At 41.0% G+C, this 23,706-nt stretch overlaps 1 protein-coding gene across 8 annotated transcripts in view; it reads right to left on the reverse strand.

Annotated features, from left to right (window-relative positions):
- Plce1 (phospholipase C epsilon 1) overlaps positions 1-23,706 on the reverse strand; it is a 363,378-nt gene that overhangs the window by 74,390 nt on the left and 265,282 nt on the right. For all 8 annotated transcript variants that reach the window (XM_074078733.1, XM_074078732.1, XM_074078737.1 and 5 more), the window contains 3 exons: positions 12,856-13,001; positions 5,628-5,886; positions 3,585-3,790 (listed from right to left, as the gene is read on the reverse strand). In XM_074078733.1, coding sequence (XP_073934834.1) covers positions 3,585-3,790; positions 5,628-5,886; positions 12,856-13,001 — 611 coding nt within the window. The remainder of the gene's footprint in view (positions 1-3,584; positions 3,791-5,627; positions 5,887-12,855; positions 13,002-23,706) is intronic.

Raw genomic sequence — 23,706 nt, forward strand, 5'->3', positions numbered from 1 at the left:
AAGGGAGGGGTGAGGATAGGTAAGACACCCAAAAAACTAGGTAGCATTTGCTGCCCTCAATGCAGAGAAACTAATGCAGATACTTTAAAGCGACAGAGGCCAATAGGAGAAGGGGACCAGGAACTACAGAAAAGGTTAGTTTGAGAAGAATTAATTTAGAAGATAACACATGTACAGGAAAGCAATGCGAGTCAACTCCCTGTATAGCTATCCTTATCTCAACTAGCAAAAACCCTTGGTCCTTCCTATTATTGCTTATACTCTCTCTTCAACAAAATTAGAGATAAGGGCAAAATAGTTTCTGCCTAGTAGCGAGGGGGTGGGGGAGGGAGAGGGAGGGAGCGGGGGAAGGGGGGAGAAATGACCCAAACATTGTATGCACATATGAATAAAAGAAAAATTAAAAAAAAATTTTTAAAAACCAAAGAAAAGAAAAGAAAACCCAACACAAAACAGGGCTGGCAGAGTGGCTTAAGCAGTAGAGTGCCTGCCTAGCAAGCATGAAGCCCTAAGTTCAAACCTCAGTATCACCAGAAAAAAAGAAAAAGATCCCATTGACATTTTGAGATTCTCTCAGCTCCATTCCTTTCCTGCTGAGATCTTGAACTTCTTATGGTCATTTTTGGGGTTTCTGTGAGTGCTTCTAGCAGATTTTCTGGCAGGAGCAGCTGAGAATTTGGGGAAGAATCACGAGAATAATAATACCCTGCAGGCTGGGTGAATCAAAGGACCATGAGAATGTTTGTCCCTTCTTTCTTTGCCGTAGTTTTCACTGAGTTGGTGGTTGCCACATGAGCAGTGGCTAGAGTTGATTATTTGTAGTCTGTTGTTTCAGACAGATCAACAAAACACAACTCCTCTGGCCTTTGGGGTCTATAAATCACCTTGTGACACATACCCCTACCGTGGATATGGGGCTCTGAATCAGGAATCAATTTCAAGTAGGGGCAGATGGTCACAGAAACAGGGCTTGCTGATCTGATTTCAGTGAATTCTGTTACATACTCTTCCCCCTGTTTTGTGCCTTGAATTTCCTTTCAGAGTAACAGTCGTCACTTAGGGCAAATAAACTATTACTGGTACTTAGGTACAAAAGTCTCAAAGTGAGGATTTCAATATGACTTCACAAGCTTGGTAAAATAAATATTTACATTTTTGTGGGGTTCCCGCTTCTATGAGTGCTAACAACAGGGTTTAGAAGCTAGGCAGTGGATTGGTCACTGGTGGCTCATACATGTGATCCAAGCTACTGAGGAGGCAGAGATCAGGAGGGTCGCTGTCTGAAGCCAGTCCTGGGTAAATAGTTTGTGAAACCCTATCTCAAAAAATATCCAACACAAAAAGGGCTGGCAGAGTGACTCAACTGGTAGAGCACTTGAGCACTGGCAAGCATGAGACCCTGAGTTCAAACCCCAGTAATACCAAAAAAAAAAAAAACAGGAATGAAAATGGGCAATGGAACAGAGTGATCTTAGGATGTAGATGATAATTTGACTAGGAAGAAGTCAAGGAAATAGGGAAGGGATTATAAATAAAAATTTCATCAGAGTGACAGAATGATGGAAGAAATTTATCACTTGAAGGAACCCCAGGTAAAGGAAAGGATGCTCAGAGTCTAGGTCTGCAGGACTCAGTCAAAGGTGGCATTTATATAAAACACAGCCACAAACATATACCTGGTCCCAAATGAAAGTAGCTATTTAAAAAAGTGCCATGTAAAATCCATTATTTTATTTATTCAGGGGTGATGTATCCTTAACAGTAGGACTTAAAGGAAGGAATTTTTAGCCAGATCTCAGAATAAGGAAAAGACATACTTCTCCCAAGGAGCCATTTGATTTTTCTTACAAATGCTACAAACTTACAATAAATTGGAATTCCCTTTTGCCTTTGGCCATTAAGAATCTCAGAACAAAATTTAGTCACTATACAGACTGTATAGTAGACATTTTTCTATGTTTTACTTTTTCTTATCTTTTTCTGCTTTTCCTTAATCACTTTAATTATTGATATCTATTCTTACAAGCACCTACAGATCTTTTGTGGAAGGAGGTAGGTACACACATAGATACCTATATGTAGAGATCGTTAGAGAGGATAGATAAAGATTAAGGAAAAAAAGCTGAAAGGTGCTTCCTGTGCAAATATACTTCTTTGTAGAAGGCCCTTATTTTGTGAATAGATTGCCATTAATGTGAGCAACCTGTTAGTGAGAAAACATCCAAATCTTTTCTGATTTTAGATAAACTAAAACAATAAAAGAATTGGTAGAAGATATCTGTGAAATATTTAAACATTAGGGCCAAGATGTTATGGTAAATAACAGTTAATCTTTGAGCACTAGCCTTTTATGAGGAAATGAGCTAAGAAGTGAAGTTTGGAAGAAAGTCCAAAGGTCTTGGAGAAATCTGGAATTTAGGTTTACTTCCTTAAAACATAATAGCATTAGGAACTTAGATACAAGATGTTCATTTCTGCATTTATAACCAATTCTAAGGATCTAGCACAACTCCAAAGAAAATTTCTAAAAACATAAACATCCATCCCAGTGTACCAGTGTAGGCACACACTGACACACATATAACCAAGAAGGATTTGTGAGGCAAACTACAGTAACTTTCAAACATAACATACACATGTATAAGGACTCCAAGAAAACTGGAATGCCTGACTCATGGGTCCTGACTACAAATAAAACCTTTCACTGTAGACAGAAAAGACAGTAGATCTAAAAGTTTTAGGTGTCTTGAAAGAACTCTTTGTGGGCCATGCTCTGCCACTTGAGGTTAGGCTTGACCATGACTAAAAGGCCTCAAAGGCAAGAATGACCCAACCCCCTTGATTTCTCTCCTTTCATTTGGCTATGGGCGAGAATGTCTAGCTAGACTGCACTGCTCACTAATAAGCACAAATTAGAACAACTGAACAATTGCAAAGTGTAAGATGCCTTGGATGAGTAGGGCTAACTACAACACTTCACAGTGCAGTGTTTCTCAAAGTGAGATCTCTATACCACACCTTAGAATCACCCAGAGTTTTGGCAGAGCTGCTAAAAATACTGATTTCTGATTGTAACCCCACACCTACTACATCAGTACATTTAACTTAAAATATTTTAATACCCACTCAAGCACCCCACCCAGGGATAACAGAAGCTACTGTTATAGAAACTATGAAATACATGAAAGGTCATGGGTCTAACCTTGAAATTTAATGTGCTGAATTTTTCAGGAATAGCAGGATATCTCTAGACTTTTTTAAAAAAGAGATAACAGGTACCCTATTAATATGTGCAATTTTAATGTTGATTAAAATAATAAATTTAATCTTCCATCTTTTCTTTAAAAAGCCACAACAGATGGCAAGAAGTTAAATTGTGAGCAGTAATTTTAGAATAAAGTAGCAAAATGGGAAAGGTATATTCTAATTTGGAACTGGCAGGGTTTGAAGGTAACAAAGTATGGCATAAGGACAAAAGTGGTAGATTTTTTTAAGATGATCATGTCAAACTAAACTGAAGTAGGAAAAAAATTTAACATGAAAAAAGAAGTGCACATTCTTGATTTTTAATATCTAAAACTTACTGCCAGCGGGTTTTATCCTTCAAGGAGTTTTTCCTAGAGCTGTCCCCTTCGCTGGGGCTGTCTTCCTCCTCTGTCTCCAGACTTCGGCTGCAGCTCCTGATGATCTGAAAGATGCTGTTGACAGTGGACTCCTTCTCGGAATTCCTTAAACCATTCTGTCCTACTCGTTGTAAGAAATTATCTTGTCCACTGTAATCTGCCACAAACTATAGAAAAACAGATTGAGAATTTGCTACTGCAACTTAATGTGTCTGAATAATTTATTTGGCAAGGGAAACTAAGTCAAAGCAGCAATAAATAATAGTATCTGTGCCTGTTTTACTGGGAAGAAAACAAGAACTTCCAAGGAAATAATTTTTTTTCTTTTTTTTCATTTTACCATGTGAAATAGCAAAACTCATACTGGTTTCCACTGAGACAACTTTAGTCCCTCTAGGAACCAACGATCCTCTTGGAACTTAACACACAGAAAGCAATATTATTTCAGGGCTCCCTAGGGAGCCAGAGGAAAGGCAGTTATTTTATTCTTGTAGTGAGAATTGAGAAAAACCATGATAAAAGTATACTATTCTATGAAACAAGGTAAAATGACTGGGCCCAAGGAAAACATTAAGGCAAGCAGCCTTTTTGCTTTATTGCCCATGTCCTACAGTAAGCCAGTAGCTTCTCAGTGGGTTTTAAGCTATTATTATCTGTATTCTTGATCCAGAAGCTTCTCCCATGAGAGAGGAGGGCTGCAGCAGGCCAAAGACAAGACAAGAAGGAGCTGATGTGGTGGGGCGAGGAAGGCTTCCTTTAAGCTTTGTCATTCATTTTTTGCACTTTTTATTCCTGCTGATAAACCTGAGGGATGTCAGCCAGTGGGGTTGCCTGTATCTGTCAGGGCTCTCAAGTCTTCCTGGTATCAGGAAGAAATAGGAAAGGGGATGAAGTTTTGAGTTCCCACTTTGAGAAGCAGGGTGTGTGTGTGTGTGTGTGTGTGTGTGTATTTGTAGACAGGGAGAGAGAAAGAGAGGTCAGTAATAAAAACTGTCACAATGGTGAGAATGACCCTAGATTTGGGTTTGGGAATTTCAGATACAGAACTCCTCAAAATCTCCCTAAAATTCTTTTCTGCTTCTTCTTTTCCCCTATCCTTCCCTTTCCCTCCTATCTTTCTTTTTTTTTTTTCCCCTTAGTCCTTTATTTTTTACAGAAACAAAAATCTTTAATAAAAATTATCAACTTGAATCCAGCAATATATATATATGGCATAATAATACATCCTGAATGGTAAGGGTTTATCTCAAGAATCAAGTAGATAGATGCTCAAACATCTATTTACTTAATTCACAATACTAATAGAATAAAGATGAAATATGATAATCACAATAAAGGCAACAGATTTGACAAAATTCAATATCAATTTAGAATGAAAAGAAAAATCTCAGCAAACTAGGATTTGAAATGTTTCTTTTTTTAACCATTTCAGCAGGAGGTTTACTTCCAGTTTCCTTCCAGTTGCTCAGTGCCCCTTCTCTCTAGCGCCCAATGCCCTGAGTCAATGCTCACGCCATCTTCTCCACTTTCCAAGTCAAGATCACAAAGCCTTGGGCCTGGAAGAATGGGAGCCTGGAGCTTCCACAGAGTCTTTGCACACGGCACGAAAGAAGGCAGCGTTGACTTGCCCCTGTCTTTATTCCACTGATTTGGAAAAGCTAATGTTCTCACTTGACTTTCTTTCTCTGCATCTAGGTATTCTCACCCAATAAGAAAAACATGTCAACCTTTAAAATAAAGACCAGAAAACAACTCTTCCACTTCTACTTAACACGGTGTCACCTTAGACCTAAAAATGTAATAATAGTGAGTGTCGAACAGGGCTAGTTGGCACTGTCTTCTTCAGAATGTTCAAGAACCTACTCGCTACCCAGAAACAAAAGAACCAGGGTCACTCTGGACTTGGTAATGATTTTTTGTGGGGTGAGTAAGTTAGCATGCAGGGCTTGATGAGACAGATGGCAGCAATGACTATTGGAGTCTGCTGTCTTGGAGAGGCCTCACCTCTAAAGCTTCGTCTTGGGAGTTGTACCGTGGGCAAAGCTTCAGGAGTCCAGCGGCTCCATCAAGAACTTCACAGAGCTCCTTCAGGAACACCCCACAGAACGGAACCACCTTGCAGCCAGGGATGTGCAGTGCCCGAGTCACCACCTTCCTGTACTCCAAGGAAGACTCATGCTGAGCCATGGCATCCTTCAGGCTCCGCATGGTCTCAATGTCAGACTGGTCCATGAACTGCCACATTTTTAAAACTTTTCTTGACCTATTGCAAATAAATGACATATTTTTAGACTGAAGGAGAAATGATAAAGCTTATAGTAAATAGCTTAAATGCCATACAAATTCAATTTGTTTTGTTTTTTGAGACCGTTTCACTATTTTGCTCAAGCTGGTGTTGAACTTATAATCCTCCAACCTCAGCCTCCTGAGTGCTGGGATTCTATGTGGGCACCTTCACTCCCAGCTGAAATCATTCTTCTTAACTTCTAAGTGTTCTTTACTTGTTGATGTTTATTTAGGATTCCTATCTCCATCTACTTCCCCCAAAATGATATGAATATTATTTTTATAAATTGAAACACAAAACACAACAGATACAAACAAAACTAAGTTATTATGAAAGCTAGGCACTAATATAGGTTTGGGCTTTGCCACACTTATGGCCAAAAGGAAAGCATAGCAGGTAATAATTCTGCTTTAAAGGAAATAAGACAATAGTTTATTCTGAGCCATATATATGAATGGCTGTGGCCCAGGAATATGGATCCAAGTTATCCTGAATGATATGTGATACTGTAAAGAGGTTACATGAATTTTCATAGTCATAGAACAAAAGAAAGTCATAAATCAATACATTTACCAATCACATTCTTTAGAACATAGCAAGGCAGAAATCGCTTGTACAGGTTTCAGATGTTATTGTATGGCATTCTTAGGTTTAGGGTTGGTGGAGGCTGGAGCTCTGTCAAGCTTAGCAATATATTCCAAGAGTTTTATCTAATAGCCACCATTTTGTTCGGTCAGATACAGAGGCTGATAGAAAATGGTATACAAGGGGACTAAAGATAGCCCAAGATAACTTTGGCCACATTCCATCTCTCCACAATCATGAAGTTGTAACCAGCCAAGGTCAAATAGGCTATATGCTCTTCAACATAGATGTGGCTTCTTCAGAGCGCTCCAGCTCACAGTAACATGGATTGTACAAGTATTTATGGAGGGCTAGCCACAGAAAACCTGTCCCATGTATTCCTTTTGATCTGTGAGTCACTTAGTGACATATGAAGCCTGCTGTTTTGGTGTCTTTGGAGATTTTTTGTTTGTTTGTTTTTTAATGAGTTAAGTTTATTTATTTTGTGGTCCTGGGGCTTGAACTCAGGGACTACACCTTGAGACACTCCACCAGGCCTTTTATGTGATGGGTTTTTTTGAGGTAGGGTCTCGAGCACTATTTGCTTGGGCTGGCTTCGAACCATGATCCTCTTGATCTCTGACTCCTGAGTAGCTGGGATTACAGGTGTGAGCCACCGGCACCCTGTAAATTAAATTTAATCTTAAACCGCCAGCCCATTTTGAGGGACCTTGTTTTAAAGCATTATTTGCATGACAATTTGTTTAATGGGATTTTTCCTATTTTGGAAGAGCTACAGGTGACACTGCACCCTGCCTTCCAAAGGAGGAGGTTTTCAAACTGCCTTGCCCTCAGGGGTCTCTCTGGTGACCTCTTTCATCCACACAGAAGAACTAGATCTGACCAGACAGGAAGGGAGTATTTCTTTGGAGACAGTTATACCAGGACTTACGTGAGAAGGAGGACAATGACCCCAAGCGTAGGGACTTCAAGTGAACTGTATAGAGACCCTGGCCTGGGTCCTGGGTGGTTTGTTCATTACAAGGCCTGGTGTGTGAGTCTTGCCTAAAGAGGAGAGGACAAAGTACTTATATCTTCACTGAGTCCTAAGTGGACACTCTGGAAGGAGATTGGGCCTGAGCTGTCTTGAAAGGCCTGCCTATTCAATGAGGTGACACTCATAGGAAGAGCCTAAGAGGGAGGACACCCTGAGCTAGGCTCTGGGGGTGGGGACTGTGTGGTCACCTACAGGATGCACTGCATTCTACAAGGTTATGGTGCAGGGGAGGTCTTTACAGGACATGGAAGGAAATGGTTAATGGGAGTAACTAAGAGGAAACCCTAAAACTACCCACATGAGTTGCTGTGGAAGCAGCAAGGCGAGACCACAGCTGCCCATATGAGGTAAGTAGGACCTTTTGCAACCTCTGCCTCTTACCCTTCTCTTTCCCTTTCTTTCCCCTCCTCTTCCTTTTCCTGCAGGGACTCTGAATTGTAATGAAGAGAGAGAAAACAGATACAGCATGTCTTCCTATCTACAGCAAGTTTTGAGACTTGCTGCACTGTGAAATGTGGGGAAGGGGTGATGCTTTACATTGATTGACAGATTGAAATTTTGGTTTACATTAGACTGGGCTGAAAAGTCATTGTGTGGTATATAGGACATCCAAAACCCATAAAGAAATACAGCACGACAAACACCCACATGTCCACCTCTTAGTTTAAAACAGTCAAACATCAGAAATATGGATGAGGCTCTGGTGGATTTCTCCATCAGACACAGCCCTCACCCTGTCCAACTGGGGGCCCCCCTAAAGCCTCTGATATTCTCTTTTCCTTGCAGTTCTTTGGACTTTTCTAACAAGTACATATCACCAAGCAAGTTATAGAGTTGTGAATTTTTAAATGCCTTGGTGGTACTGAGGTTTGAATTAAGGGCCTCATACTTGCTAGGCATGAATTCTACCACTTGAGCCATACCTGCCCCCAGACCGTTTTTGCTTTAGTTATTTTTTCAGCTATGGTCTCACATTTTTTGCCCAAGTCTGACCATCTGCCTACTTATGCTTCCTGAGTAGCTGGGATTATAGGCATGAGCTTCCATGCCTGGCTGTTTGTATATTTTTAAACTTTATATAAATAGTATCACGACAGAAGTACTGTTAGGCACTTTTTAAAAAATATAGCCTTATGTTAAAACCACTCTTTCTGAGCTTTGTTCATGTTCATGAGTGTGGAAAATAAGGCTACTTATTAACTATAAAAGTGACTTGAAAAGCCATAAGATCTCCTAGCATATCCCCAGAGTTGGAAGGAGAGCCAGTTGGGCAGGTTTGGAAGACAGTGAAGTTGAAAATAAAATTATTGTCTTGTTTCGCCCACTAAGTCCAGCTTGTTCTACAACTGAATTCTTATGAAGTAGTGAGAAATTTTTTTGGCATTAAAGTAGAAGTGCATACAAACAAATGAAGCAAATGAATAAATGAGACATTTTCTCACTGTTTAATAATTTCTCTTTGTATGAGTATGGCAGTCATCAAATTATACTTGGGGGTAAAGGAAATCTTTAGTGAAGACCAGTTATTTTTTGTTAAATTAATGATTGGCATTATTTTTAAAACTTCTATCTCTTTTTATGACTATAAATATATTAGATGCTCACTGTAAAAATTAAAAACAAAATAAAATGAAGCAAAAAACCTAGAAAACAAAAATAAAGACAAGAAAACCAAAAAACCATGAAGAATATAGGAAAATTACCCACAATTCTACCACACATGGACAACATTCTGTATATTTCCTTCCAACATTTGTTCTAACTTTGTGTCTGGGTGTATGAACATTACTGAGGTTTTTAAGGATAGACAGCTTTGTTGTTCTTGGCTAGTTTTAGTCATTACATGTTAGCTGTTGTCTAATAATAAAAAATTTTCAAGACATCCTTTCTCCCCCACCCGTTGTTTTTTGAGACAAGGTTTCACTATATAGCAAGGCTGGCCTGGAACTCACTATGTATTCCAAGCTGTCTTTGAACTCAAAATCTTCCTGCCTCAGCTTCCTGAGTGCTGAGTTATAGGCATGCACCACCACGCCTGTTCATAAACACTATTTTTAATGGCTAAATATTCCATTACAGACACGCATCATATTACTTCTTTTAAATATTTTCCCATTTGTTCATTTGGGTTCTTTTAAATTGACAACATGACTAAGAAAATATCTTTGATTATAAATCTTTGAACTAAGAATTCAGTTAGAGGAAGCAAAATGTGCAATGTCTACCAAAAACAAAAGTCATTTAACAGTGAAAGTTCTCCTTCTTCCCATCTGGCTGCTTTAAAACAAACAAACAAAAGAAAGAAAGAAAAAGTCTCTATTTTTCCTGATGTAGTTAGATCATTTGGAATGCAAATACTTTCACACACAAAACTTGACTCCACCATCATTTCATCAAAGAACACTGGAAACTCATTTCCTATATGAGTTGTTCTAAAGAGCTGATTATACCCGGTGCATTTCCCACTTATCCATAAGGATCAACTTGGTGGTAAGCCAAATATAGCAACATGAAACTAGGTGGCAGGGACTAAGGTATAAGACGAAGTGCACAGGGAAGGGTGAGGAGAATCCTGGTTTGAGGCTGTCCTCATTTAAGAGAAACTCTTGGTCTAAGGCCTTTTTTGATTCTGAATTCAAAAACTAAATTGGGTCTAAAAGTCAAATTCATTCCAGGCCTTCAAGGATCATTCTGAGGCCATTCTTGTATCAAGAAAATCTAAAATAAAGTATATGGTAGCCAGACTCCAGTGATCCACACTGCCTGATTTTATGCCTTTGTGTCATGCAGTGCTGATCCTGTGAACCAGGACAGAATGGTGGAAGTGACAGCATGTGATTTCTGAGGCTAGGACATAAAAGACATTCCAGCTTGTGCCTTTCTTTCCTGGATGTTCATGTTGGAGGGAGCTAGCCACCATGCCATGGGGACAGGCACACCTGAGGGAAGAGAGGATATGGCCTTCAGCCAACAGCTAGCACCAACTTGCATCATTAAAATAGAACTATTTTATCAGAATATGATCATATTTCTTGAAATAAATGTCTCATAGGTTCTTCACAGACTTATTACAAAGTCAATCAGAATCATCATAGACTCCTATTCTCCAAATGTTTTTTGTGTGTGTTTTCTGTATTTGTATGGCCATTTAAATTTCAATGACATGATCACATGGGTTTATTCTTACTTAAGAAAGTTCAAAAGGACAAAGCAATTCCAACTCTGGAAATTTTCATCTTCTTCTCCATCTGAGATCCCTGTACAGGGAGTTGGAGAATCAAAGCAAAAACTTCCTTCTTATTAGTGTGCATTAATTGTATGAAGAGCTTTGCTGTGGCATCTCTAGACATGCATATGATGTACCATGATTAACTTTACACCCTCTTTTATGCTTTTTTTATCCTTTCTTCTCTCTTACATTTTTTCACAATTTTAATGTGTTTTATTATTCTACTTCTTTTATGCATATAAAGTACTTCAACCATATTTACCCCCATCATCCTCTCCTTTTGCTCTTCCCCTTTATACTCATTCCCCCCAAATAGTTCCTGTTTTATGCTCATGTTGCTTTTCTTTTTTAGGTCTAGATCCCACATAAGAGGGAAACTATGCAGTATTTGTCTTTCTGAGGTCTAGCTTATTTTGCTTAGCATAATGTTCTCCAGTTCCATCCACTTTCCTGCAAACAGCAAAACTTCATTCTTCTTTATGGCTGAATAATATTCCATTGTGCATCCATACTACATTTTGTTTATTCATTCATTGTTTGGTGGGCACCTAGGCTGATTCCATAGCTTAAACAGTGCTGTGTTAAACATGGGTGTACAGATATCTCTATTGTATGTTGACTTATACTCCCAAGAGTGGTATACCAGGATGATATGGTAATTCTATTTTCAAGTTTTTGAGGAGCCTCCATACTGATTTCCATATAGGGTACACTAATTTCCATTACCACCAATGGGTAAAGGTTCCTTTTTTCCTGCATTCTTGCAAGCATTTGTGGTTTGCTTTCTTGATGGTAGCCAATGTAGATTTGATTTGCATTTCAAAGAAAACTCTTGATATTTAAAGCTATTAAGCAAGACTTACTTCCCTCATGTGAAGGTGAGTCCCAGGAGCTATAACATCTCAGGAGTCTCTTAGGAGCCTCACCATCTGATAGGCACATCTCCCTAGAGAGGTAGGTGCTTTTTTGGTATTATCCCCATCATTATTCCAAAGAAACAGAGGCTCAACGAGATCAAGTAACTTGCCCAGATCACACACTATTCCATGGAAAGCCAGGAGTGATTCACTGAACACATTATGCTCTCCTTCCTCACACACCATGCTGCCTTGCACAGGATGAGGACAGTTACTCTATGCCAGGTCAGCAAGGCTGAAAGGAAGCAAGGTGGGAGGGTTTATGATGCAACAGAGATTTCCTTATCAGCTTGATGAAGAAGATAAAGTTGCAGAATATCACAGTGACTAAGATACGGGCTCAGCCTAGGAATGTCATGCAGTGGTAGAGTGTCTGCCTTGCATATGCAAGGCTCTCGGTTTGATCCCCAGCACCACAACACATTAAGAACAATAACAAAAAAGCTGGGTGTAGTGGCACAAACCTATAATCTCAGCACTCAGGAGACTGAGGATGGACTACATAGTGAGATCCTGTCTCAAAAAATGAAAAGATCATAGGCTGCAAAAATCCAGGCTATAGCATTATATCCAAGTCATACCAGCTGACTTTGGGTGAATGACTTAACTTCTCTTCAGTTTCCTCTTGGGTATGATATGGGAGTGATAACAGTATCTACCTAAAAAAACAGTTTTGAGAATTAAAAGATATAGTACATGCAAGCTTAGCTATCCAGGGCTTAATGCACAGTAAGTGCTCAATACTAATGAGAACAACATTAGTGGAGGCTTAATGTCAATGTTAGCCACTGTTATTACCAAGGGCAGGTCATGGTCAGGAGCTTACGGTGTTGGAGCAGAGCTGGGGAGAAGGTAACAGTGGGGTTAATAGAGCAGAAAGGGGAAGAGGGACCAGTGATGGTGCTGATGTGTTACAACAGGCAGTTCCACTCAGCATGGCTAAGTAAGTGCTCGGGATCGGAGCAGACACAGTGAAACAGATCATGATGACCTACAGAGCTGAATTCTGTAGCATCTCTGAGGAACAGGGTTTTTGGTGCTGGAAGAAGCCAGAGCATTCCCTAAATGATCACTACCAATTGCCTCACGTGGGTATGTGGGGCTGCCTGGAGAATTAATTCAGGATATTCTGCTGGTAAGAAGAACCCATCCACATCATCGGATCACCACTGGCTTACCTGAGGCCGGCCAAGAACTCCATAACGGCGTTGTAGTTGCCCATGTTCCAGCAGCATTTGGCAACGTGCACCAAATGTGAGAAGACTTCCCGCTTCTCCTCCATGGAGCCCGCCGTGAGGATCAGCCATGTGACCCAGGAGCTCACCTGGAAGACAAGGAGAGGCATTCACTGAAGCTGTGTCTTGGGAAATTGATAAATACTCCTACTAAAGAAATTTCTTTTAAAAAATCACTTTGGTATTAGGAAAAGAAGGACTCAGCAGAGATCCAAAGTAAAAGCCTAACTCCATCGCCACCTTGATATAGGACTCTGGTCAAGTCATTAATCATTCTGCATCTCAATCTTCATCTTGAGATATACAAATACATACATACATATATATATATATATATATATATATATATATATATATATTTACTTATTTATTTATTTATTTATTGTTATACTGAGGTTTGAACTCAGGGTCTTGCACTTGCTAGGCAGGTGCTCTTCCACCTCAGCCACAACTTCAGCCCTCATTTTCATCTTTAAAATATGGAGGCTGAAAATGGAAACTCATAAAATTCCTCTTGATTTAGACAATTCCATGAGAATGTAAGAAAATAAGGCCTACAGCACCTACTCTGGGACACGCATTTTGTCACATACTCAGACATCCCCCGAACCCCCCTTTAAAAAGCAGATGTTTTCTCTCAGGAGGGAGACAACAGAGCTTTGAGAGGTTGACTCTTCCTGTCTTCCTCTTCGTAAGGGTAATGTTGATGGAACTGTATTTGTTTGATGGACATTAAGATTATATGCAATCAATGTACTTAGCCCAAAAGTCAAAAACATTTATCAAACAGTAAAATACATATTACCAAATAAAAACTACAAAAATATTTTTTCAAAATCTTTTATGTATGCATTATTTATTATGTTCTTCAAATGGTGAAGTAATGAGAAGATCAAACCCTTACACAGCACCTATTAGGTGCTAGGAACCATTTTGAGAATTACCTATGTTACTTCATATCTCTCTCACCAATCCTAGGAGTCAGGGACTGCTAATATCCCTGGAGATTTGCCTAAGGTCCTTAACCAACAGGTGGCAAAGGCTGGAGTTAGAGTTAGAGTTTGCTCTGGAGGTTGAACTATTACTACACGCAGAATGTGGACACACAAACTCTAATGTTTGCCAGTTCTGGGATTAAACGCTCACAGGATTTGCTGTTTTGAATGCACATTCAATATACATCTTCACATCTGCATCTCTGTGATATGCAACCTTGAAATCATCTCCTTAAGCATTAAGATTCTTTTGCTGCCATCTATACTTTGGTGCTTGGATACCGGTGTCCATCTGAGTTCTTTCTCCACCCTTGTACGACTGAGTAGATAAGCTCAGTTGTTAGAATAAAGCCTTTGTCTGACTCCATATAGCCCTATTAGCTGCACATGAATCAGCAACAGTGCTGAAACCTGAGAAGTAACTTTCCCCAGCCTGTGTGAGAGTGAGGCCTAGATAGAGTTCATAGTGACCTAGATAACTGAAGAAATAGGAGTTCAAGGTCAAGGCCATACTGCCCATGAGTTGAAAAATGATAAGAATTAATGGAATTTAGTGCTGGCAGCAACTGTAGAGGGCAGTACAACCCCATTTTTCCAGATCAAGGATCTAGAGCTCATAGAAGTGACTTTCCCAGGTCATGCTACTTGTTGATGTTAAAACTAGGACTCCCAGTCTAGTGCTCTCTTTTTCATCTGATGAAAGGTGACAATCTTTCATCTGATGAAAGGGTCCTGGGTAGGCCCTCCTGCCCTCCTACGCACTCAGTTTGGAGCTACACATTTGAAGACAAAGCTGGAATGAAAGAAGAAGAACTCAAAACAAGTACATCAAAATGATTAAAGAAATAAAAAAAGCAAAAGCAAAACAAAACAACCAAAACAGAATGTACGGGATTGATGTTCAAAACCCCTTTCTAATCCCTACACAGAAATAAATAGGGAAATAGTAACAAAATGGAGCTTTAGTGATTTAAAAAAAGGGTTATACTCTGCTACCAGCCAGGAGCACTGGAGTAATCTGTCTTTTTCTGTCTGAAATAGGCTGAAGTAAAATGAGCCTGGCCTGTGCCCAGGAGTCTCTCAGCCTGCACCTCTGTTCTCTATTTGCTTTGGACTACACTGGTCCTCAGACAACATCAGAACAGATCTGGAATCAGACCTCTAAAAGAAGGCCTGTCCAGATCATACCAGAGCTGACCTCTCTGCACCAATCCCTTGCTCATGGTCTCCATGCCTTGTTCCCTCACCTATTTAAAAGTCATTTTAGTGAACCCTTGGCTCCACTAGACTATAAAGTTATTTTATCAGTTGGGACTGACTGTCCTTGGTGTGGCTTCCCATTCTTTCCTTAGCTTTTTGCTTTTGACAGGCCCTACCCTATGATGGAAAGTAAACACTTAGAGCCATAGTATTACCAACTCTTTGAGTTGGAAATTCAAACCCTTGTCCTTACAAATGAAAACGAGATCCTGGAAAATTAAAATGGTTCCTCAAAATGACCCAAATCGTTAGTACTTGAGGTCTTTGACTATATTCTTCCCAAGGCTTTAGTGTCTTTCCTGTTGAAATTCATAGTAAATAAGGGTTTCTGGGAAGTCACCATTCTTTTAGACTATTCTCTATAACATAGTAACTGGGAAGGGTTAAACTCCCCCCACCCCCCAACTTCACAGACCAGGCACAGACCACCACTGGATTTGTGTCTCAATCCTGCTCATACATTCAGATTTGTTCCCTATCAGTTTCCAAATCATTTTCCATACACTTTCCCACAATGCTAGGAAAAAAATAGCGATACTGTATTTCACATGGAAACCTAATTTAAATCAAGTATTCCATCAGTGAGTGTGAGTCCCCAGGGCCCCTGGTTGGTGAGATTATGTAAGTAAGCACTGTTATCATAAATGTCCACATACACACAATACATACACACACACAAACACATACACACACAACACATACACACATGTAACACACATACCACACATGTTACACACACACACACAGACCCCACAACATTTCCTTACACATTTCAGAGACAATTTTTATTATGGTCTAATCTATTTACAACTTTATTGTGTTAAGTGGTGAAAGTGTCATTGATGAGACAAAATAAGTGAAAAAATAAATGAGATGAATAAAAAAAAAAAAGAAGAAGAAGATTCAGCTGTACATGATGGCTCACACCTGTAATCCTAACACTAGGAAGGCTGAGGCTGGAGAATTGAGAGTTGGAGGCCAGCCTGGGCTGCATAGTGAGAACTCCTCTCAAAAAAAAAAAAGGAAAGTAAAAGAGCATAAATATCTGCTAAGTGGAAAATGGGATATGTTGCCAATTCAGAAGGAATTTCAAAACCCCAGTACTACAAAAAAAAAAAAAAAAAAAAGAAGAAGAAGAAGAAGAAGAAGGAATTTCAGGATGCTGAAGTCACAAAGAAAAACCAAAAATCACATAACTATAAAGTAAGGGAGCACTCCCGAGCAGTCAGGTGCAAACTGTGGCAGATAATTTTCCTAACTTTAAGGGTCATCACAGAACAAGGAGAGAATCAGACCTTTAGCCCAGTTCCTTTTTTTTTTTTTTTTTTTTGGTACTGGGGCTTGAACTCAGGGCCTCAAGCTTGCTAGGCAAGCACTCTTACCACCTCCATGAGCCATGCCTCCAGCCCAGGCTCAATTCCTTAAGAGCTTCCCTCAGAAGGCTCTGTCTTACTCTGAGGATCTTAACCCCTGGACTATGCCCATGACTCCTCCATAATGGCCCCTCTCCAAATATATATTTTCTTTTGCCTTTTTCAGCACTCATTGGCTTGACCAGAGTCTTGCACACTTCTCTTCTCACATCAAATGCCATACTGTTGTCACCCTAGCTCAGTTAGGAAGGAATATTCTTGCACCATTCAAAGTGACCTTTCCTGTTCTACCATGTCTTGTCTGTGTCCTTTCCAAAGTCAAATCCACCTTGGGCAACTAGACCCTGTCCATTCTTCAACTTTGCTTCACCTCTCCCTCACACCCTTGCTTTTAGAGATGTAAATCGGGCTCCCTTCCACTTCAAGGACCTTGGGCTGTTGCTCCTTCTATAGGAGGCTCCCCCATGCTTCTGTTATTTAGCTCATGTCTACTCCCCTTAGGCCTGCAATCAGAATCCCGTCCTTGACCCCCACACCTCAGAAGAGTCCTCATTGATCTTTGTCCAGCTTTGCCCCTCTCCACAGTAAGAAGGCTGTATGTGGAGAGGACATGATTGCCCATTAGCTTTGTGCCTGCTTCTAGGCCATTCACCCTTTGTAGATCCAGGCTTCCCAAATCCTCTAGTCAAATAGCCTCAAACCCATTTTCAGGCCTGCAAGGGTCTTCTATCTGGATCTGTTCTCCTGAGGGTAAACCATAAGGAACTCTCGGATGACAGTGGTGTATGGACAGAATTTGAACTTGAGATCTGAGGTGTCCACACACTGACACACAAGCCAGGATGGGAAGAGAATGCAGGCAAGTCAACAGCCTGAAGCCTCTTTTTACTTGTGCCCTGGACCCACAAGTAAGGGGTAAAACTCCCTTCAGGAATCTGAGTTACTTTCTGGGGGACTTCTCCGACTTCCCTCCTGCACTATGTTCACATGCTCTGCATACTGTTGTGCCTCAGTGCACCGTTGGTATGGTGTTTGGCAGATGTTGGGCCCACTGTGTTCACAGGCAGGTAACAATGAAGTGACCAGCTGAGATCTGCCCTTTTTAAGTCTTAATGAGAGACAGTGAATGAGTAAATGAATAAATGAATGATGCTTTCTTCCTCTAGGAAGGCATTTCTGATGGTTCACCTGGTACCTTATATTCAACTTCATGTTTCCCCTTGATTTTGAGCCCAAAGTTATGTCTGCTCTTGGTTTCTCACCCCTCCGTGGATGTGCATTTGGTTTATTTTTGTTATATTTGTGTGCCTAACTTTCACATGGGTCTGTTCAGTCTGCTCCAGCAGACCCTGAGTTCTCAAGGACAGAGACCATCTTTCCCACATTTTCAGGATGGAGATGCTTGATGCCTCTGGCCAACAGGCAGGCCATCCAGAGTCCCAGGAGGCTGTGGGCAGGGAGGATTCTCAGCCACCAAGTGCTCAGGAATTATATTTGGGAAAAAGCCTGAACACTTCCTATTGCTTGTTCCCAGGTCCAGAAAAAGGAGACAGATGACTTTCTGCCAATTTTTTTTAATAGGCTGAGCACAAGTTTTCACAGAAAGACAATCCTTCACAATGGTATCTGGTCCCCCGAATTGCAAAGGTTGGGCTCAAATGGTGAAATCGACAGAAAACAGTGAAAGTGGAGACAAAGCACCTATCAAGTAGTTAATGTAAAGTGCACACCCACACGTGTGCATGGACCCAGGCACGCACACATCCCACACGTATACTGTCCCTAGGCTGTGGTGGATGTAGCTCCTCACATGTGGAGCACTCATGTCAGAGTTGGTGGTGGTGACAGGTGGCTGCTCAAATGCAGATCCCAAGGCTTCACCCAGACCTAGAAAACTGATTCTCTAAGGGCAGGGACTGGGAATCTGCATTTTCAGATAAGCTCTCTGGAGAGTCCTAACTGCACTGAAGCTTGAGAATTGGTCAAGGACTCAGTGTACTTTTTCTGTACCCTGTGGCCTTGAGTCAGAGCTGACACAGTTTCTATAGTGACAATTCAATACTGTAAACCAGCCACTCTGGCCTCATGGCTAGTGGTACCTGAGTTTGAGAAGCCAGAGGGAAGGGCACAGTGTAGTGATGGAGATCATGGGTGTGGAATTGGCTGGCGCTGTATTCAACTCCAGTTCCACCATTTCCTTGTGCATGTCCCTGAGGACAGTCATCTAACTGCTCTGAACAATTTTCTTCTCAGCAAAATAGGAATAATACCTCATAAAATTATTGTGAGAGAAGGCCAGATCCAGAAGAATCTGTGACTGCTCTGAGCACAATCCTTTCCTAATGTGAGGAGAACTCATGGGTTATCTCTTCTCTGAAGGCTTCCTGACTTCCGTTAGGAATGTCATTTTAAAATTATACTTGATATATAAATGCATACACACGCATATACACAGATTTATAGTATTTTGTCTCAGATCAATTTCCCTCGACTAGAAGCTCCTTAGAAGCAGAGACCATGATTATTGGTGCAGGGTCTCAGTCCTAGGACACAGAGACCAGTCTTCCATGCCCAGGCACCCTTCTCAACATGAAGTGAGAGCAGAAGAGTCTCTTGAACTCTGGGATCTCCTGGGCATGATTCCATGGAGGACTCTGCTCATCAAGGACACAGAGGCAGGGGAAGAAGGACCCAAAGTCACTCAGGTTCTTTAGAAGCCTGAAACACATCTTTGATCATACCCTCCCCTCTTCCTCCCAGAATGCATCAACACTGTTTTCAAAACAAACTCTAAAGCTCTTTTTTGACCTTTGAGGCTGATACCATAGGATGTAAATTTGCATCTCCAGTGTTAATTCTTACTGCTGCCCACCACTTGTCCATCTGACGTTCTAATCCTGCTCTGTGCATCATTTTCTGTTCTCTGCTGATTCCTACCTCTATGGCATTTTCCAGGCTGATCACTTGTGTTGGAATATGTAGGGAATTTTGCTTGTGTATTTGTTTTGCTTTAACTATCTTATACCTCATCTTAAAATATACAGATTACACGAGGCTCACCATATTCTTACCTTTAGTCCTGGCCTCAGTGATTTGTTCAAAGTGAGTTTTTTGCTAAAACTATCAGGGAAAGAAACATGATTTTTTTGCTGGAATCATAAACTATAAAAGTATGAGCTTGGGGTTGTCAACAACTGTCTTTTCTACAATATTAGGGGATCCTGCCTGGAAATGAAGTCAACATAAAGGAAAGATGAAGATGGGTTCCTGAGGATATTGGTCAAGATTACTAGATCCAGCTATATCCGAAACCTTCTGACAATCCCATATACATAAAATAATTTCACTTTTAGTTTGAGCAGGTTTGAAATGACTTGTTGTTAACTGAAAAAAAAAAAGGCTTTCTGGGTATTGTGACATATATCTGCAATCTCAGCATTTAGGAGGCTTCCAGAGGCAGGATGATCACAAATTTGAAGCCAGCTTGGGTATCATGTGAGATCTCATCTCAGAAAAAAAAAAAAAAGCTTTGACAAATATATCTTGCTTTGAAATAACTCTTTGTCTTCTAATAAGCACTTACTGAGTATCTCATATGTACCATGAACCATGCTGGGCATTATCAGATGCAGCAAGTTGGCAGTAGTAAACAAAACTAGGACTTGGAGCCTTGTGGGAAAAAAATCACATAAGCAAGTAATTAAATAGTAGTACATTTGATACTATGCTTGAATAATTACAAGGTCAGCTTTATTCATGCCACATCTCCTGGAAGTTTGGTCTTTCTACCACTCCTTGTCTCAGTTGCCCTCCCAAGGCATTTTATTTCTCTGCAAAAGTGCTTATTCTTTCCACAGTTACTGCAAACCTGTGAACTTGCAGGGAACTATGTATGCTAGGCATGGGGACAGGAATGATCAGAGAAAGTAAAGAAAACTAAGATAGCACACTCCACCTTGCAAATTAAAGTCAGTTGTGTCTTACCATACTCAATCAAACTGAATGGCTCATTCATTCTGAAAGCAATTATGAAAAGGTATTCATAAGCCTCATCTTTTATAAAAATATCTATTGATAGCTCTATCTTAATTATTTCATCTGTCCCAGAGTTCAAGAGACTCTTCTGCTCTCACTTCATGTTGAGAAGGGTGCCTGGGCATGGAAGACTGGTCTCTGTGTCCTAGGACTGAGACCCTGCACCAATAATCATGGTCTCTGCTTCTAAGGAGCTTCTAGTCGAGGGAAATTGATCTGAGACAAAATACTATAAATCTGTGTATATGCGTGTGTATGCATTTATATATCAAGTATAATTTTAAAATGACATTCCTAACGGAAGTCAGGAAGCCTTCAGAGAAGAGATAACCCATGAGTTCTCCTCACATTAGGAAAGGATTGTGCTCAGAGCAGTCACAGATTCTTCTGGATCTGGCCTTCTCTCACAATAATTTTATGAGGTATTATTCCTATTTTGCTGAGAAGAAAATTGTTCAGAGCAGTTAGATGACTGTCCTCAGGGACATGCACAAGGAAATGGTGGAACTGGAGTTGAATACAGCGCCAGCCAATTCCACACCCATGATCTCCATCACTACACTGTGCCCTTCCCTCTGGCTTCTCAGACTCAGGTACCACTAGCCATGAGGCCAGAGTGGCTGGTTTACGGTACTGAATTGGCACTATATCCATAATTAACAGTTACATAAAGAGTCTTGATGTAAGTGAGCTGCTAGCTCCAAGCTATCCTGATCCTACTGCAGGATTATTTTTGAACAATTTTTCTTCTTTGCATGATCTTAATTATCATAATTACAAGGACAAAAGTTTCCTGTGTCATGCATGTCTTTGTGAGAAGAACACTGCTTTCCCATTTAACCTCTCAGCCCTACGTGGCTGGTACTAATACTGTTCCCATTTTAAGATGGGGAAGCTGAGGTTCAAAGTGACTAAATGTGCCCAAGGTCACACACCTGTAACCTAGAGATAAGCCAAATCAAAAGCCTGTGCTTTGGGCCAGGTCAGGTGATTGCACTCGGAAGGTGAAGGCAGGAAGATCACCAGTTCAAAGCCAGCCTGGGCTACATGGTGAGACCCTGCCTCAAAAAACAAAAAAGCCAGGCTCAGCTAGGCGTTTGTGGCTCACACGTGAAATCCCAGCTACTTGAGAGGCTGAGATTGGGAGGATCAAGGTTGGAGGCTAGTTCAGTTCCAGATACTCCATCTCAAAAATAACCAAAGTAAAATGGGCTGAAGGTGTGGTTCAAGTGATCGAGTGCCTGCTTTGCGAGTGCAAGATCCCAAGTACAAATCCTGGTTACACACACACACACACACACACACACACACACACACACACACACAAGGCCAGTTTCAGTGGTTCACAAGTTATCCTAACTACTTGGGAGACAGAACTTGGGAGGACTGCAGTTCTACACCAGCCTGGAAAAAAATATCTTTGAAACACCATAAAAGCTGGGCACAGTAGCAAGTGCCTGTCATCTTGGCTATGGAAGAAGGGTAAATAGGAGGATCACAGCCTAGGCCAGCCTGGGCACAAATGGTTATTTGAAGCATAACAAAAGCAAAAAGGGTTGAAGCCATGGCTCAAGTGGTAGAGCACCAGCCTAGCACGTGCAAGGCCCTGAATTCAAACTCTGGTACTGCCAAAATCAAAACAAACCCCAAAACTCCCAACTAAACAAAAAAGCCCTACTACGTCCCATTTTCTCTTATGAGAGTTAGACCCAATAATGAGCTAATTATAGAATTAATTATAGCAGTGAGCCTTGGGCGGTCATTCTGATCTACTGGGCAGAGAAAGGCCTCTTAAGTAAAGACCATGGAGAATACAGCTGCAGGCGCTACCAGATGCAGTAAGTTGGCTCCCCATTAGAAATATAATGTTAGCATTCTGGACAAACAGAATGTGGTGTTGGCATCTTGGTGTTGACTGGTTGTTAACCAACATTACCATTTTGTTGCCCATCTCTTTCTGGCCTGCAGAATAGGACAGGGTCCTCCTGAATTCAAAAGTCAGAAGAGGAATGGGTGTGTGGAACAGAGAAGGCATCTGAGAGATTCCATCCCTGCAGCTCACTCCCAGAGACAGCAAAGTATCCCAGGTAGAGGTCAGGCAGGAGACACTCCAAGATAACTGCTTGCTGTTTTGCTGCCACTGTGGGGTGCCTGCGTCCTGTGGCCTCTTCTCTCCAGCAGGCTCGGGAACTCCAGAAAATATATGTTCACTAATCATTATTGCTGCTTACTTTCAAAGGAGCTCATGCTCCAGTGGACGCTGTTCTGGGCACTGGGCAGGCCTGGAGGCAGGGGGGAGGAACTCAACGGGCAGTGTCAGTGAGAGTTTCTGTCATGGTTGTGTTTGCCCTTTTCTGACATCAGTGAAATAATAATAATACCAAATGCTCTTATAAAGTCTAGGCTGTTTTAAGCATTTCACAAGTATCAATTTGTCTAATCCTATAATAACCAATGAGTCCTGTATCATTATCATCCCCATTTTATAAATGAAATAGAAACACACAGAAGTTTGGTCACTTTCCCAAGATCACAAATATGGTAAGTGGTAGAGGTAGGACTCCAACCCAGGCAAGCCTGTCCCAAAGCCCATGTTTGTGACGCTGTGTTCTGCAGGCATGAGTTGGCTCTTGAACACTGGTGTTTCTTGTGGCTCTGTCTTTGTTCTTCTTGAATCTCTTTTTATGCTACCTTCTCTCCATGGATGCTTTCCCTCACTTGATCTCTCTGCTGCTGGCTTCAAATGCCTATCTCTTGTCTTGACTATCCAAGAGCAAAGTGGACATTTCCATCTGGAAGATACAATGCCTTCTTGTCGCCAGTCCTTGACTCCTTCTTCACCCTTCATCCATTAGGCTTCAGTAGCCCAGATGTTACCTCCTCCAAGAAGCCTTCCCTGAACCCTCACATCTCCCCTGCTAACATAATTTTATTGCTACACTTACTACCCTGTGCTATGACTGCTGTCCCCTGGCCCCTGCTACTAAGGAAAGAGCTCCTTGGAGGCAGAATTACTCAGTTTCTAGCAGAGACCTGGCATGAGTGGCAGGTGCCCCACAGTCTCTTGCTTTGAGTCATGAACAAAATGCCATTTTAGTGCTACCCAACTGCCCACGGCAAGGTCATTTACC

This window comes from Castor canadensis, chromosome 7, assembly GCF_047511655.1.
Source record: "Castor canadensis chromosome 7, mCasCan1.hap1v2, whole genome shotgun sequence".
Taxonomy (NCBI): domain Eukaryota; kingdom Metazoa; phylum Chordata; class Mammalia; order Rodentia; family Castoridae; genus Castor; species Castor canadensis.